This window comes from Corvus kubaryi, unplaced genomic scaffold (assembly GCF_017639235.1).
Source record: "Corvus kubaryi isolate FWS band 111438036 unplaced genomic scaffold, C.kubaryi_AGA036_p1.0 37398, whole genome shotgun sequence".
NCBI classification, from domain to species: Eukaryota; Metazoa; Chordata; class Aves; order Passeriformes; family Corvidae; genus Corvus; species Corvus kubaryi.
This window is the reverse complement of record NW_024581137.1, coordinates 11,385,230-11,403,655: the sequence shown is the minus strand read 5'-3', so window position 1 is coordinate 11,403,655 and position 18,426 is coordinate 11,385,230. Positions and strand designations below refer to the sequence as shown.

General features: G+C 40.5%; 1 protein-coding gene across 6 annotated transcripts; it reads left to right on the top strand.

Moving 5' to 3' along the window:
* Positions 1-50: 50 nt before the first annotated feature.
* Positions 51-16,959, top strand: LOC121671831 (probable G-protein coupled receptor 141). Of its 6 annotated transcripts, none has more exons than XM_042044058.1 (5): positions 63-136; positions 5,175-5,319; positions 9,000-9,061; positions 12,012-12,290; positions 13,836-16,959. In XM_042044058.1, exons 4-5 carry the CDS (start codon positions 12,270-12,272, stop codon positions 14,781-14,783), a joined length of 969 nt encoding a protein of 322 aa, XP_041899992.1. In that variant the 5' UTR covers positions 63-136; positions 5,175-5,319; positions 9,000-9,061; positions 12,012-12,269; the 3' UTR covers positions 14,784-16,959. The 6 variants fall into 6 exon arrangements, with proteins under 6 accessions (XP_041899993.1, XP_041899995.1, XP_041899992.1 ...); XM_042044056.1 differs by having other exon boundaries at positions 11,847-12,290; XM_042044057.1 differs by lacking the exon at positions 63-136 and adding an exon at positions 143-264 and having other exon boundaries at positions 11,847-12,290.
* The last annotated feature ends 1,467 nt before the right edge of the window (positions 16,960-18,426 follow it).

Sequence of the window (18,426 nt, the reverse complement as noted above, 5' to 3'; positions counted from 1 at the left end):
ATGAGCAATGGGTGACATTTCAGGAAGCAGACAGAGCTGGCTTGCAGTAGCAGTTCCTCAGCAGTGCTTCTCTGCAAAGTCCAGGAGTCACACGGAGCGAGGCGAGTGTCCTGCTATGCTGCTGGAGGGTGGCTGGGTAAGTGCTGCAAAGGTCCTCAGCAGAGGTACTAAAGTACTGGAGACAGACCAGGAGGAGGGAGATATTATTAAACTCAAATGAGAAGGCTGCAGATCTGGATGGAGCTTAACGTTTCCTGGTGGGAGGTAAGATTACAGCAGAACTGGGGGGGAAACATGGCAGGAGAGAAATTAAAAGTTAGAAGCTGGGTTCTTAGTCCACTGCAGCAGTTGTGAATGACATATTTTATGAAATCAGTGGAAGTAAAGTAGTAGTTTAAAGCATATTTTGGGAATCAGCATTGCAGAAGGGGATGCTGGTCTCCTTTTACAACAGCATCCACACTTTGATAATACTTTCTGAAATTTATTAAAAGACAAGAAGAAAGTGTTATCGGTTTTGCCAATCAATCTTTGAACAAAGAATAAGGAGGAAATTTCCATAATGATTCTACTGGCTTCCTCATTGGCTCTGATACTCTTTCATGATGAGTAAATTTTTCAGAATCAGCTCAGATACTGATCATCTCAAGTCACCCTCATAAAAGGTTGCCAGATCTGCCTTCGCTTTGGCACTTTTAGACACTGCCCCTGATGCTCTCAGGCACTCATATAGCTCAGCAATGAAATGAAAACTCATCATGGGCCACAGCAGCAAGAGCCCAGCCAGCAGGTCAAGGACTACAGCTGTCAAGACAGGGTGTAATTATTCCACTCCATTTACTACCTGTTAGACCACACCTGGGATGTGGTATCCAGATTCTGTCTTCCTTGTCCAAGACAGACACTGAAAAATTCAGAGTAGCATAATTTAGCATAATTTCCCCTGCTGGAATTACTCAAGGCTCAGTTTGATGGGACCCTGGACACTTCATTCTATAGCCCTGGTTCAACAGGAGGTTTGGCAGTAAAATCTCTCGAGGTCCCTGCCAGCCTGGATGTTTTTAACCTTCAACAGTCACGATCAACACAGAGTGGGATATGCGCATTACTTTCTGCGAAGTCACTCAGGTATCAAAACTAGCTCTGGAGCAGCTAACCGAAGTACTGAAGCCTCTAAGCCTGGAAAACATGGATAAATCTGATGAGGGTGTGTCACTTCAACACAGATTTATCACCAACTACCTATTTAAAGCTAGCTTAGATATTTCTACACAGCATTGTGTTCTGAAATGCACACATACCTCAGGCTCACATGGCAACGTGCAGATCTTCTATATCCAATGCTGTACAGAAAGACTCCATGAATTCTACTGTTTTACCCCTAAAAAAGCCATGTGCAGGCTGCTTCAGAATCTAAAACAAGAAAGTCCAGGGAAAAGATACCTCAGAAAAAGCATGATATAATGCTAGAACCTCTCACCAGTTTAATAAACTTCTTCCGAACCTAGAAGAGATCTCTGTTGCACAGCTGAAATTAAGTTCATATGAGGATAATATTAGGTGTGGGAATGGAATGAGGTCAGACACCCATTAACATGGATAGAGGAAACAATCTGAAAATTAAGTGGAGATAGCTTTTGATGAAGAATTCATTATTGTATTGTCAGCTCACTGAACAGAGTGAAAGCTTACGTCTTAAGTGAAAATAAGGGGGAAAGAGTTTTAGCCAAAATAAGAGACGTAAGGGAAATCTGGAGTGGATACAGAATAGGCATTGCTTTATCTGCACTTACTGTGCTAAAGGTACTTAGTAGTGAATGGTGAGCTCTCTCACCATAAGGGCTGTAGAAATCATTGAATCACTTTCATTGATGATCCTGATTTGATGGTGCAGAGAGAAAAAGGCAGCAGTGGAAATTGCTGCTCATTGAGCTGATGCTTCTCATTTTCATCTCAGTTGCACAATTAAACACATTAACTGTGTGCTTTATTTTCTTAAACTCCTCAAATTCTTACCATTACTGATATCAACAGGAGAGCTATTTTGGTGAAATCTTTTCTGTGAAGATGTATTTGAATTAGTGCTTAATGTGCTGGCTTGAGAACCAGAAGCAATGGGGCTAAAGAGGTAGGATACTATGGCCAATCTAACCCATACTGCTGAGAAGATAAAGGTCAGGTTGCTGCCCTACTGTTGCTGTTTTGCTTTGGGACCAGAGCTCATATCTGCACAGGTGCCCACCACGTCAGGCACCCACCAAAGCCTCTCTATCACTCCCCTCTGCAACTGATCAGGGGAGGGAAAATATAAAAAATGGTTCATGGGTTGAGATAAGGACCAGGAGAGATGACTCACCAAATACAGTCATGAGCAGAACAGACTCAGCTTAGGCATATTAACTGAATTTATTACTAAAAAAATCAGCAGGATAATGAGAAGTAAAAGCAGATCTTAAATACACCTTCCCCCCCCCCCCCCCCCCCGTTCTCCCCCTTCCCCCCTCCCCCCTTCTTAGCTCTACTTTATTCCCCATTCCAGTGGCACAAGGGGATGGGGAATGGGGGTATGGTCATTTCATGCCACATTGTTTCTTCCCCTGCACCAATGTGAGGTCTCTCCCTGGGGGATAGTACTCTGTTAATTTCTCCAGTGTGAGTCCACCCCATGGGAAACAGTTCTTCACAAACTGCTGCAATGTAGGTCACTCTTCCCTGGGGTGCAGTCCTTCAAGGACAGCCTGCTCCAGCATGGGTTCCCCATGGGGTCACAAATCCTAGCAGGAACTTGTGGGCTCCTCTCTCCATGGGTCTGCAGATCCCTGCCAGAACCTGTTCCAGCACAGGCCTCCCACAAGTTCACAGCCTCTTTCTGGCTTTGATCTGCTCTGGCACGGGTCTCCTCCATGGGCAGCAGGGGGATCTCTGCATCTTCATGATCCTCCATGGGCTGCAGGGGGATAGCTGCTTCACCATGGACTTCACCATGGGCTGCAGAGGAATCTCAGCTCTGGTGCATGGAGCTGCTCCTCCCCCTCCTTCTCCATGGACCTTGCTGTCTGCAGAGCTGTCCTTGTCGCATGTTCCCACCCTGCTCTTTTCTTCCTTCTTCTTCTTCTCCTTCTGTTCTTCTTCTTCTGCTCTTCTTCTTCTTCTTCTGTTCTTCTTCTGTTCTTCTTCTTCTTCTTCTTCTGTTCTTCTTCTGTTCTTCTTCTTCTTCTTCTGTTCTTCTTCTTCTTCTTCTTCTGCTCTTCTTCTTCTTCTTCTTCTGTTCTTCTTCTGTTCTTCTTCTTCTTCTTCTTCTCTTCTTCTTCTTCTTCTTCTTCTTCTTCTTCTACTACTACTACTACTACTACTACTACTACTTCAGTATTTTATCACAGAGGCATTATCATCATTTCCAACTGGCCCAGTCTTGGCCAGTGGCACATCCATCCTGGAGCTGGCTGGCATTGGCTCTGACAGACTTGGAGGAAGCTTCTGGAAGCTCCTCACAGAAGCCACCCCTGTAGCCTCTCCCACTACCAAAACCTGGCCTTACAAACCTAATGCACCAGGGTGTCTCCTACACAATTCATTTTGTACTAGCTTACATTGGTGCTGTTTGGGTCTTCTCTCCACCATGCTTCACTGACTCCATGTGGATTTTACTAGATTTTTTTTTTTTAATCTGTACATCTGTCATGTAGGGCTCATAGTATCATAGAGGAATTTCCTGTCCGTCGGTCTTCACCTAAGGCTTCATTAGAGCTACAGTGAATAATGACACAAAATACTGGGCTCTTATGCTTTTCAGTGATAAAGAAGATGTACAGAGCATTAAACAGCCTGGATGAAATGAAAAGAAGGAGGTTAGAAAGGGAAGCTATTTCATAACATTGTTTTCTGTTCTGTTTTTCTTCAGAGAGGTCTAAAGATCAACCAAGTACAGGGGCCCAGTGCAACACCACAGCAGGACAGGGCACTCCAAAACTGAATAAGAATATTTGGACTGGCAAAACATCATTAAGGTCACAAGCAGCATGGCCCAAGATTTTCTGTGGACTCCTGTGCCAATGAAATGGGGAGAAGCTAGGGGAAAGCATATTAGGTGGAGAGTGGGACAAAGGGAAGGTGTGGGTATTCCTTCACAGCCCAGAACAGCAACACTTACCATAAGTGTTTCTACACCTATGGCTGGGCTGTCTAGCTGCTTTCTTAAATATTTCAACTGAACTTCAAATGGGCAAAAGTTTTTAAAAATGCATTGGTACTGAGATTATTGACAACACAATTGGCTTCACAGTTTGGCACAGAAGATCTTACTTTAATACAGTTTCTTATCATTTGTTCAGAATGGAAACCTCCAGATTTAACTGCAAAATGAATCATTTCAGCCCAAACAATTTGATGTAACAGAGCACTTGCATGCACACAGAGCCTCACTCTAATATGCAGAGTATAGCTGTGCTCATTAAGGAAAGGCTCTTGCAAACCAGTGTCATTTTAGAATGCAGTGTGGAAAAATTCCCTTGCAGTAAGTTCCTCCTTTCTGACATAACAGGAGGAACCTGAATTCCTCTCTAACCCAACTGTAGCAAAAACATTATGTATTTAATTGTGTTTATGCTAAGGTAGCATTCATTATCAATTAGTGTTGGCAGCAAGCTTTGCTTTCTGTACTGCTCTTAGGCAGACACTCTTATACTAATGCAGGGAGGTTTGTTCCTCAGATAACACATTATAGCATATTAAGTTTCATAAATATCTGTATGTGTATATTCAGCAGAAGAGTGATCTTTAGTAAAATTATTTTTTCCATGCACCTGATGATAGAGTTTGTATTACCTCTGCAGTGAGAAATCAGATTAAATAAGCAATCTGGGAATAAAACAGTATTAGTAGTTGCAGTACACATTTTGAAGGTGAGTAGCAACAGACTTGTGCTGAAATCCTTTTAAAAAATATATTCTTCCTTACAACACACTGCCTACCCCAGCAGGCAATTAGGGAGGTTAGTACCAAGTTCAAACAAATTTTAGGATGAGCACTGTCTTTTCAAGGAGAAGGGAAGGATTTTTTCTTCTCAGAAAGGCATATATGCTTAGAGAATTGGCGTGGTGCTGCATATATTATTTCTTTCTCTGCAGTCTAATGTCATCTTTATGGTAGGAGTAATACATCTCCTTGTCAATCAGGTCCCCTTCCATTTTTCTTCACCCTGGTGAGAACAAGCTCCCAAAGTGAGTGAATTGCTGTGCTGGATTCCTGATGAAAGGCACATCCCCTGAAAAACCTACTGGCTTGCAACAGATATGAACTAGTAAAATTCTTCAAAGAAAGGTAATATTAAAGTTGGTGATAGACTGCTAGAAGGGTGCAGTTGTTAAATGTAAGTAATACACTTTCTCAAAAAGCCCACTTAGGCTTGAGGCTGAGCAGATACTTTTTGTATGCAGTTCTGTTTCCTCCTCCTACCCTTGGTGACAACCACTGAGGCCAAAGCAGAGTCCGGTAGAAAAGAGAAGAATGTATGGTGAAAGTTGGGCAAAAAATTAGCAAAGCGCTAATAACACTATAACAAATAGTGTTATTAGCATTAGAACAATTGGTTTCTAGATCTGGGATCTCTCCCACACTATCAAAGAAGAAATACTGCAGATTTTGATGTGGACTTACTTAGGTTTTGATTTGTTTTCAGTACTCTTCTGAAAGATCTGGATTCTGGTAAGACCTGAACAGAAATTTGAGGGGTTTTTATTGATATGCTATACTTCAACATGGTGCAATTTTGGCATTTCCACTCACAAGGTAGTGAGACATACTGAAGGGGAAACAGACTTTATCCATACCACTTTGCCTCAGGTATGTTTAAGCAAATTTGAGTAATAATACCCAAGGATAGTAATTTGCAAAGTGGATATTTTTTTCCCCTAAATCAGGAAAAGAAACTAGGAGGAGGCCTCCAGCTGTATTTCTATTTTTCAGAGGAGCTTGAATTTATGTCTCTGCTATGCAAAGGTGTGTGAAACAAGGAATTGCAAGTCACATTTTACTCCCTGTACTTTTCCAAAATGTTCTTTCAGATATGTCACAGGCAGTATTTCTCACTCATAGGACACCTTGCACTGCCTGGGTGACAGCCACAAATCACAACTGATCCAGAACCCAGACAGAATCATTTTAAGAAACCTATAATCTGTAAAATGTTTTTGGCTGATATTGATACTGAATGTCTTTCATTTCGTAGATAATTAATATCTTTCTATTCAGGTGCTTGAAAGAGTAAGGCACACTAGAAATATGAGTCAAAAATAGGATTTTGTTGGTAACAGCTATAAGTTGGTCGCTCGAATGACATACTGCCTTTCAGCTCTTCATATTAGCAGCTGATCTTTTACTTAATAAGAAACAGCAAATAGCCTGTCACAATCGAAACTTAATAACTGATCAGCCAGTCTTACATACTAGGCCCAGGACCACAGCTGGCACTAGGAGGGACTCTGAGCAGATCAAAAAGCAGGCTTTTTGTAAGGAGCACAAATTATTATGAATGATGCCCTCCCTGACTTTATGTAACCCACATCAGTTCAGTGTTGTCAGGGCCATCACTCAAGCTTTACCCACAACTAACTAACAGTCGGGTTACCTGCAGTGAATTTACAGTCTCCAGGTGGATCTTATGTTTTGCTTTCTGCCATTTACATAAGTGAAGGAGAAGACTATTTTTCTAGAAGACCCAACCACCATGCTTGCATAGCTCCACATAGTCCCCTTCTGAATTAGCACTCCAAATCCTTGAGTCCTGGCACAATAAATGTAGACAAACAAAACACCTGTGTTGCCATGGTTATTCTGTGTACAACTCTAAGTTTGGAACAGCTGAAAAATCACTGACAGCATGTATTAAGCCTGAGCAATAAAGGGCATAGTTCTCTTTCCTCAAGGACCTTTCACACAATCAAGAGTAGAGGTACCTTGTTGCTAATCAGTCTCAGGACAAGTAGTCCCTGAAATCTGGCCCAGACTCTCACCTATTATTAAACAACCTTGGCCCTTGAAACTGTTGCTGTAATGCAAACTCAAAGTAGGTGGTGGTGGAATCCACATGATACAACAGCACTATGAAAAGACATTATCACACTTCTAGATTTTTAGGGTATTGCTAAAACTACCAGCAATTACCCAGAACTTCTAAAATACATGCTTTTCTAGTACTTGTGTTTAAAACCAGTGATGCTCTAAAATAATCACATTCTGCCACCAGCTCAGTACATTACAGTTGAAAATATAAACATACCAGTCTGGAATCATTATACATGCTTTTGGTAAATCATGGGTAAAATTGCATCAATTTAGCAGGGAAAATTAATTGCATTGATTTATATTAAGCACTCTATGCCTATCTAGATCTTGATGCTAACTACAAATTAGAGACCAACAAAGGTAATGAGGCTGTCTGTCCCAGATCATACTCTGGTGTTTCACTATTTGGTTTAATCCTGGATTAAAGGACTGAAGATTTGCAAACTGCAAACATATGGAAAGAAGTCAACCTGAAAAACTCTAATTCATTTTGACTGCTTGAGAAAAACAGCATTGTTATTTATCAACAAGATTATATAACTTGTGTGTTATGTAATTATTATATTTCATCAAAAATATATATCCATATTCAACATTAAAACATTACTTATGTTTTAACTTATGTTTAATTATATAGTAACTTATTATATGTATCAAAAATGTTGTATCATTTAAAAACCCACATACAGATGCTACCTGAAGGTCTTAAAGGTACCTTAGCTTTCTCTCCACTGGAATGCATTCATTCTAGAACAAGACCTAGAGGAAGCCAAGACAAAATTACTAATGTGAGAAGGCACATGTCTTGATTTAAGGATATCTTAGCTTTAGTTCTGGCTTTGCCATGAAGTTTTCAGCTTTTTAGCTGTATGCCTTTCAACAGAGCTTTGAGACCAGGTTGCAGAAAGGTACTAGAGAAGAGCACAGCACTACTATTATGATCACCTTTTAATATTATCTAAACAGTTCTTTAGCTGTCAGCAACTGTTAAAATTGCAAAATACAAGAAGACAATTTCCATCACGTACCAGTCTGTTGTGAAGTAGCACTGAACAGGACTTCCCTTGTGCTTTTTTAACCAAATGTGAAGCAACAGGATGCAGTCAGTTAAAATGTTCTCACGTGGGATTACATTTAAAAGTTGTATGCCTATACTGTTGCTTTCAAAACTAGTATACTCAAATATAATCATGAGTTCTAACAGAAACATGTTAAGCCCACAGGAGGGCAAAACTGACCTTGCACAGACTCCTTACAGAGACTCAGTCCCACAGTAAAATATCATTTACCATGCATATACCTCACAGCAACCATCATTGCTCGATGAGCCTTTGATACTGGCATGGCTAATAATTTTTTAATTGAATCTCCTAGTTTTCCCCTGCTAGCACTGTACAGCTGTAGAGATGGCATCATGCTTTGAGATCCAGATACTGAGCTAAAACCTTGGCAGAAAGCAGAGATGAGAAATCGTGCTGGGCTGTAGAGTGAGCTTTATTTCATCCCTCACACTTAGGTGTCTCTGACCACATCCAAACCACACTTAGTTACAATCTAGATCATATTTTGCTCTTGTCCTGCCCTGTTTTCTCAAAACACTCTTTCAAATCATCCCCTCCACTCTGGGGAACAACCTTTCCAAACATGTGTCTTTGTGAACTGTGAGGCTCACATCTGTGTGTATAGTTTGTCATTTTAGGCAGTAGTATAAAGTACTGATCAGAAATGGGAGGATTTGAAGACCTCTAATGGCTAAGAAGTAGCTGCAAGGTAAAGGATGCTGTGATGCAACTAAAATTCTTCCCAAGGTTGTGTGCTCATGGGCAGCCCTACCTTCACATAGCACAGCCTCAAGGTTATTGTTTTGTCATAAGCTCAAAGAAGGAAGTAAGGCAATGACTCTTAAAAGTATCAGGTCTTTTGCTTTTTGTTCTTAGAGCTGACATAGAATGAAGATCGAAGTAAACAACACTTGAAGAGCAGAGAGAAATTCTAATCTGTAAGTATATACAGAATGAAAAAAAAAGCCTTGGTTAGCAAAGTTTTTAAAAGAATGCTTGCAAGTTTGGGGGGGGGAAGCATTCAGCGATCTGTTTGTTTTATTTTTAACCCATTTTCTGCACAAATGATTTTTCCTTGTGTTTTGTAATTTCCTAGTAAAGGACATTATTGCTTCATTCTTTTCCATATTGCTACCCTGTAGTTTTACACTGTCTTCTAAAATTGGGAGGCAGTGCATTTTGCTTTCATCCATCTTTGTGTGTGTGTTTGATATCACCCAGTCTCTGTAAGGACCAGAAGGTTTGTTCTCTCTGTTATGATACAGATAAGGAGGTAAATAATGACTTTTAGGAACACTTCATGGTTTCAATTTTTTTTGTGTAAAAATAGTGACAATCTCAAGTGAAAGAGGACTAACTCAACATGCTTTTCCATCCCATTTGTTCTTCAATGGACTGAACTGAAACCACAAAATACTGGTATAATGTTGACACAGCCTGCAAGACATGAGCCATTGAGCTGCTGAATGAGTTAGGGGAATCATGAGAAGTTGTTTGAAAAAAGTCAATGTCTAAATGTAAAAACACACTTGCTATTTAATATTATTTTATTTGTAATGTTTTCCATTAAGCAGGTTCTTATACCTCAAGCTTCAGGTGTGTGTGGTTATGTTCAAATAAAAAGAATTCTGCAATTACTCTAGTGGCTTAGCCTACATTACCATAACACAGCATGGAATTAGAACAAAATGAAATGCAATTACAATGCCCTCAACAGAAAACATCTTTGAGACTAAATGAGGACTCTGTGAAACAAATGGAGATTTTAAACAGACTTTTGTTAAAAAATATTTGTATTTTGCACTGCCTCCAGCCTAGTCTAGTTCAGTGCAGAAGTGTCAGTTCTGACAAACACTCATTTTTCAATTTATTAAGTCTGTTGAAAATAGAAATCTTTCATTTGAATTGAACTTTTTTCTCCTCCAAATTCAAATGAAACTTCTCAGTTGGGTGCATGCAGGCAGCAAATGCTTCTTCTGCAGAACCCAACTGTCACAAGACATGAAAATCAGTGTGAAGCCTGCCAGTCTCTCAGCAGATGTGTATGGGGGGATAAATTTTGCAAACACTTGTTATACAGAGTAGAGCTCACTGTTTGACAGAGATTGTAAGAGTGTCATCATTTCTGACAAATGAGGTGGGGTTTTTAATAAGTTGATATAAAGTTGATGTAACATAATGGTGACTCATGGACCTGGTTGGGAAAATAGCATACAATGAAGGGAACAAGCCAGTGACAGGCTGATCTGGATTGCTAAATCAGGCTCAAACTAGCAATAAGCATTTTACTCCTGCCAAATGCAAAGTTGTTCATCTAAAAACAAGTTCAAGAATAATGGCAGTTCACTGAGAAGCCACAGGTATGTCTGGAATCAAAGCAGAAGTATCTTCTGTCTCATATCAGAGACAGGGGAAGTCAAAATTTGACGAAAGGTTTTTAAATCTAAAGACAAAGCCAGAAGCACATAAAATGCCTGGAATCTGAGATTGTACAAATTCTGTCCAGAAGTATGGTTAATCTTTTTTTCTTTCTTAGGTTGTTGGGGTTTTTTTTAAAGTAGTAACACAGATAGCAGTAAGATAAAAGAGAAACAAGTTCCTGAAGGTTGTAATGAATATTTTTGAGTTGGAAAATTTTGACAGAGTTCAAATTGTTTTCATAAACTATAGAATCACACAATAGTTTGGGATGAAAGAGGCCTTCATGATCATCTAGTTCCAACAGCCCTGCTATGGGCAGGGACACCTCCCACTAGACCAGGCTGCTCAAAGCCCCATCCAACCTGGTCTTGAACACAGACAGGGACTGATCATTATGACTTTTTCTGTCCTGAAGAGAGCAGTCCAGGAAAGTCTTGCAGACTGTGCAGGCAGTCACATGAAATGAGTGTGATGGCAGTATCCACACTGACAACTGACAAACCTTGAATGCACACGAATCTTTTTGCTGACCATATTTCTGGAAGAAACCAGCCTCTGGCCTGTTGGCAATCTACCTCCTTTGTCAGACTGAAACAGCTACTTTTGCAACTGTCCCCCAGCCCTTGGCACCAGCGGCTGCTGTGGCATCCAAATGAAGTGGTGCCCACCGTTGCCTCATGGCTGCTCAAGGCTCCTGTCCAGCAGAAGTTCAACCGAGTCATGAGAGGCTTAGCACAGAGGAAGACCAAACCTGGCTCCAAGACTTGAGCAATATCACTGAACTGGCAGTTGCTGGAGGGGGTGGGAAGGCACAGGAACAAGACCAGCCGTGTCGTGTAAGGTCCACGTTAATTCTTTTTCCACATGCCTCCTGCTAAATTCTGGCAAGAGGACTTGTTATTTGCATTTCAGGTCAGTAGGTTATAGGACGGTGAATGTCAGCACGGTAGGTAATCTCATTTCACCAGAAAGCAGCATTTCCTCTGTGAAACATACCCTGTGTTATGCTGTACTCTGTATTCATCACGCAATGATATTTCAGTGGGGTGCCTGTACTACTGGGGAGCTGATAATCTCCTATCACAGCTGCTAGTAACTTTTTTTGGAAGATTAATGAAAATTACAACTCCTGCAGAATCTTACTATGTAGGGATTTAACGATGACTGCAAAATTCTGCAGAAACCTGCATTTCTGTTGCCTGTTTGCAGACAAAAATAGGTCTCTTGCTGCCCCCTTCATCGGAATGTCTAAGGAAAATATCAGTTACCTGACTTCTTCTTATCTGTTCTTATTGCCTTCAGTTCAAGTTTCACTGCTGGGCTCCAAAGGGTGACAACAAGGGGTTCTTCCTCTCCAACTGCAGCCACACTTCCAGCGTGCTACCCTTCCCATTATGACACTTTTAAAATATTTAAACTCTAAATACGCATTTTAAATCAAAACAGTGTGATAATTCCACTTTTCAGAGACATCTTTTCAAACACGAATTTTAACAACCTGGAGAAACTGATGAAGAGCTATTGCTAATCCCTTCTGACTTGCATGTTTGTGAGGATGAAATGCAGTGTCTCAGAAACAAGAACAGAACTGGCAGGAACTTGCACCATTTCTGATGCAAGAGCTGCAGTGTGCCAATCTGCAGTGACTTTGATGAAAAGTTCCTTCACTGAAACCCATTGTAATTCTCTTAATGTACTGGAATTAGTTGTCCACATAACTCTGAGATGCAAGATCAAACAGAAAAGGTCAGTAATGTCAATTTGAGATATGGCACTTATATTTATACTGATTATAATAAGATATCTGAAGTCTTGGATGCATTGGGAAAGTTAGAGAATAACTTTTCAATGTATGAAGAGATCTGGATTACTGTAAGGGTAAGTGCTTAGAAATATTGCTAAGAAACAACACAAACCACCTGAGGTGCATAACAGATATTCATTCCCCACTATGAGCAAAATCAGTTTATAAAATTGTTATAAGCATTTCTTCTTTTCCATAAAGTGAGTGGACTGCTAAAAAACTTTTCCCCTTCCCAACTTTTGGCAGTTTGTACTACCTAAAAAAATGAAAATAAAGCTGAAACACTATTCATACTAAGAGACTGAGGAACTACTTTCTGAAGCGAAAAGCATTTGAGTATTAAATGAAAAATCACAAAAACTCAGCTGGGAGAAAACCCCCTCTTATGTTGTGGGATTCACTGGTGAAATGGATGACTTACCAGAGCCAGTTTTAAATTACAGTTCAGGTAGCAGTAGCAGTATAACTGGGATAGTACAAAGCCCAGTACTGTTCAGTTTTCCTCATTTCTTTTCTGTAACTGTAGTGTGAACACCCTCTGGACATTTTTATAGATGTAAAAGTGCTTCAGGATAACATCCTACCTGAACCCTTCCCCTCCTATATGATCTTGTAGTACTTAAAATCATAACAGGAGTTGCCTTTAGATTGATAAGAATTATTTTTAATCTCTCTTTTAGAGAGTAGTATATTAAAAACGTATATCATACTTACTAAACTTGCTAATTCTGTTCGGGCCAGGCAGGATGATTTACACTCACCCAGGATGTCCTTTCCTAATGTTTTCTAACAGCCCATTTTGTAACACCCAGTTACTGCATGTAAGATATGAAATGGCCCTGAGCACGAGGATGGTACTGCCCACACTACTCTGCCTGGCAGGATCTAAGGAGGATTTTCATGGGGTCTGGGTATCCTTGGTGTTTAATCCCTTGCTCAGAGAAACTGTCCATGGAGAAGTTGACTGTAATGTGTGCAAAACTCAGCTCTCTATAACAAACAAAAATTTGTGGCTTAGATAGAACAATATATGGTTGTTATCTGGGCCTGGGAAGAACAGATTTGTGTTGCAAATAAACAAATTGATGAATAAGTAGCAGAATTCAAAAAATATCTCTGATCTTCACTGTAAAAGCATGCAGATGCTCAGAAGAGAGGAGAACTGATAACACAGCACAAAAACACCACAATAATGTAATTTCTCTAAGGATCATTTCTCCCCACATATAATTGATTCATGCTTGTTTTTAGGGGTATGATTGGAAATGTCTTAAGGACTAGAGCAGCTATCTTCCCAGCTTTCTCATACATTTTTCTCTAGGCTGGAGGATGTTTGGATAAAAGTACAGGCTACAGCTACTGATACCATCTGTGAGGTTTCAGGATTATTCCTTGAGCAAGAGCCAGGTGGGAAGCCCTTCAGGCTTTTTAGGTAGGCCCTCTCATTCCTACCTTATCTTAGACTTTCTGTATTCTTCCATTTCTAGAATATGTACCAGGAAGATCTCAGGAACGTGACTGAAGGGACCAGGAACAGCAGTGACTCCTCTTCTGCCTTTGTACACACCAGCACCATGAGTGCCATACTGGTTACTGTCTACTCGGTGGCCTTTGCTGGAGGTGGAATTGGGTCCATCATGATGGCGTTTGTGCTGCTTAAGATGAACAGTCTGTCTGTGACCACGACTGCCATCATTAACCTGGTTGTTGTGCACTGCCTCCTCCTCTTCACGGTGCCCTTCCGCCTCCACTATTATGTGAAAAAGAAGTGGGTATTTGATATGCCATTTTGCAAAATGGTGAGTGCCATGGTGCACATCCACATGTACCTGACCTTCCTATTTTATGTGATCACACTGGTGATCCGGTGGCTCATCTTCTTTCAGTGGAAGGACAAGGTGGAGTTTTACAGGAAGCTGCACGCCATTGTGGCAAGCGCTGCTGTGTGGGTCTTTGCCATGGTCTTTGGGTTGCCGCTCTTGTACTTTGAGTACGGACGCTCAGGCTTATACAATAATACAACATGCTTCAAGTTCCACAAAGAACTACAGCAGGAGAGTGTGAAGGCCCTGAACTACACCATAATTGTGGCTGTTGCTCTCATTTCTTGTGTCCTCTTAGGCTTGCAGATTTTCATCCTGGTAAAAGTGGCAAGAAAATTTTCCACCTCCCTCTGTTCACACCAAGAGTTCTGGGCCCAGGTAAAAAACTTGATTTTCATCTGGGTGATCATAATTTGGTTCCTTCCCTACCACCTGTTTAGGGCCTATTACATACAGCATGTGAGTGATTTTGACCAGTTAGAAAGCTACAATGAGGTTTTCCTAAGCCTGACAGCTCTGAGCTGTCTCGACCTGCTGTCATTCGTGCTCAGTGGAAACCGCTTCTTCATGCAAAGTGTGGGGATGCTCCACAGGAGGTCGCCTTGCTGCTAGCATCAGCCTCCTGCAGTGTGTGCAGGACCTGGGATAGGACAGTGATGGACAGACATGGCAAACTTCCTCCTCAGCAAGTGACGGTGTGCCCTGGAAACAGTACAACACACTTGCACAGGGCTCTGCACATCAGCTTCCTGAAGTAATGGAACAAACTGCCTCCAGTGTCTCAGCTGGCAAATGGGAAGGTGACCTCAGCAAGTTCCTCATGGTGCTACCCAGTGAGTTGTGGATGGACCTGGAGAAAAGGGAAGAAAGGCCATAGGCTCTTCTGTCTTACTGTTTTTACATCAGGGTTTGTGAAGTCAAAGGCACTAAGAGGAGACTTGAGAATTGCAATGTAGAAACACAAAGAGAGAAGCAGGTTTTTATGGACTAAGGTACAGATTTTTGAAATTTAAAATCTGTATCATTTTCCCATATATTTCTTATTTATTCCCCACAAGCTCTCATAAAATAGCAGGGAAGATATGGTTCTTCCTGAGTAGAACAGCTTTCTTCTTTACTGTAAAGAGAAGCATAACTTTCTAAGTGAATTGAACAATTAAACCACCCATTTAAAACTAAACCAGTGATAGTTATTTCTTAAAATATTTTCTCAAAATCATTTTTTGAGATGGTATCACTGCAGCAGAAAAGAATTTTGTTATCTTTCTCACATTATGAAAATATGTCTAAAAAAATTATACATTGTTACTGAAATGGACTTTTCAAGTTCAAACAAAAGCCAGTATTATTATTCACAGAATTGTGCAATTAAAAAATATTTTACCATGAGAACAATTTTATTTAGATCATTCAGACAGAAGTTGCCTTCTCTTCAAAAGGCAAATATTTTGGGTATCCAAGGTTACAAGGCTTTCTCTTTTTTTGTCTTATGTTGATTTTGTGCAAAGTTTATAACTAGTTACTCACAGTGTCTTTAGCTTGAAATCAATTCTATAAATTTTGTACCCTGTACTGGTAGAAAGAATGAAAATACTACTGCTTGGATTGGAGGGATGGAAAAAGCTAATAGACCCAGGGTAGCTAAAAAGCTTATTATATCTCAGTGAGGCATTGTCAGTTGCTGTCTCTGAAGACAGAATTAAATTCCACTAAAAGAGATGGAAAATTCAGTAAAATATTTCTGTGAAAGACATTCAGGCTTTCATAGCTCAGCTGCTTTACACCTACCCCCCCAAAAAAATATAAATCTCCGACTGCTCTAATTCAAGACACCAATGGCTAATATATCTTTCTTCTTGTTGTCATCTGCATAAGGCCACATTTTTTCATCCAGAGTTAGTGGGATAATAATTTAATCATTTAACTAATTAGAGGTTATCAGCTGATCAATTTCCATGACAGTCTCTCCTCATGATGCTGTTGAAATGCACCTTTTCGCATTTTTGAACCTTTCCATTCCTTTCTGCCTCACCTTCAGCATCTCTTGCACATCAGACAGCAATAAAATAACAATTGGTTGATCTTGTTGTACCTGTGCAATCTCATTGCTTTTGGTCCCACCAAGATGGTTACTTTATAGGATCCCATCTCTTCTATAGTCTTTCTACCTTGTCTTCCTTCTTGCTTCAAGGTCCTTTATATCTATCAGCATGTTTGATCATAAAAAGGTATTTTCAGGTCAGAGTATGAGTCATGCTGTATCACACCAAAAGTTGGAAATCACATGAAGGTCATAACACAAGTGAGATGTGGGGCAGCTCTCATGGCTCACCCTTGGCAAACATCCTGGACCACATCTGTTAAGAAAGAAATGTGAGAGCTTGCAGTGTGTGTGGATTTGAGAAAAATCTGTCCAAGAAGGTGTTTGTTCCCAAGGGATCACAGTAAAAAGGACGACAACTACCAGCCAGATTCAACAGTAGCTGAGGAACTACAGACTCAAAACACGTAAGGAGTCAACTTGAATGTGTAGTTCACTACTAGTTAACTGTGTGTCATTAAGAAAGCAATAAACTGCTGTGATCTAGATTTGTTTTAAAGCCACACAAACAAATCTTTTTTCTCCTTGTGGTGGGAGAGGAAGGAAATTGGCTCCAAAATTTTGTTTCCTCCCATAGCAACGTGGTTGGTCAAAGAAAATGCCTTGCATGCATTCTGTAGGCACTGCATAGCTTTGTAACATTATATCATAACCCTTCTACTATAATAAAGTTATTAACAAACAAAATGACTATGTGCTGAAAAAGTAAAGCAAGTTCCTCCTACAAAAATGCACATAAATTAAAAGTATTTTGTATCCAAGTCTGGAATGAAACATAAAACATGTTTTTACAAACAGTACTTTCTGACCATACAGCCCAACTAATCTTGTTCATCCATGTGTTAAAATCACAAGTCATTTAATTCTTGTAAAAATGCACACTTTCACAGTAGCCTGCACCACAGCATCACAAAAAACAGTACTGGCTTTTTTCCTCAAATAAAAATTGATGCTAATGATGTTAATACTAACTCAGCATGATAATAAGCAAATTAGGGGGTCATAATTCCATTATTTAAGTTGGTGATATTATCCAGCATCAAGTCACGGGACTGTCTATGCAAACTTTATGTCTACCACTTGTCTTGCTTTGTGAGAGTCAGTGTCTGGCAGAGAAAGCCTTCCCTTGCCTTGAGAGAATGAAGTTTCTCTTAACTCTGCCAGGAATTGACCACTATTAAGGAAGGGGAACTTCCAGTTACCATCATCTGCTTGGTCAGAGGCACCACGGTCCTGAAGGAGACCCTTATTTTGCTGACTGGGTGACAGAGGATAGTTCGAGGCTAGGAGACAACCATGAACACAAACACAGTATTACAGGACATAGAAGGGATAGGATCTGAAGAATATGACTGGGAATGAGGAGAACAGAGCAGAATATCAGCATATTTCTGCCACACACCAACAAGGCAAGGCGACTGTGCCTCTGGCCTTCATCTCAGGTTACTTACTGAATCCTTGAAGTTGCTAAAAGTGGCACTCTCACCGATGGGAGCAAACTTGCCCTCAGCCACACCTTGTTCCCACTCCTGCATCACTCTTTCCATATGACTGGAATTTGCCTGCTGAATGTCTTTCAGCTGCAGCAGTCCCCTCTCTAGCTCACCAGGGAATCATGGAAAATCAAGTCAAGGCAAGGACAAATACAGAAAGAATGCTTTTTGCAGAAATCCTGATATGAGGCTTTTATCAGACTGTAATCTTACTTGTCTAATTCCCCTTAGGATGCAGATCTTTTCTTTACAGGCAGTTTTCCACAGACTGTGTCACCTGACATTTCCATTTCCATGTGTTCCAAATAACCAGGGTACCTTAGACTAAAGGTGTTGGTTGAGGAAGAAGGTACCCTCCACAGCTGCAGGCCAAGAAAGCAGTTTTGGGAATGTCAGGCACTTGATGCTTTCTCCAGGGATGGAGAGAGATGGAGAGAGGGCATGACAACCCCTGAAGGCAGCAGAGATAGCACTTCCTGAATAAAAGCCTCAACAGAGTTGCAGATTTGGACATTTCTGACCCATAAAGTTACTAATTTCTGCTATTTTCTGGGAAATAGGACTTCGCGCGCATTTTCCCTGTAAGTAAACCCTATGGCTAGGACTTGATCGGAAGCAAGGTCTGGTTTCAAAAGTCAAGGGGTCATTAATAAAACACCAG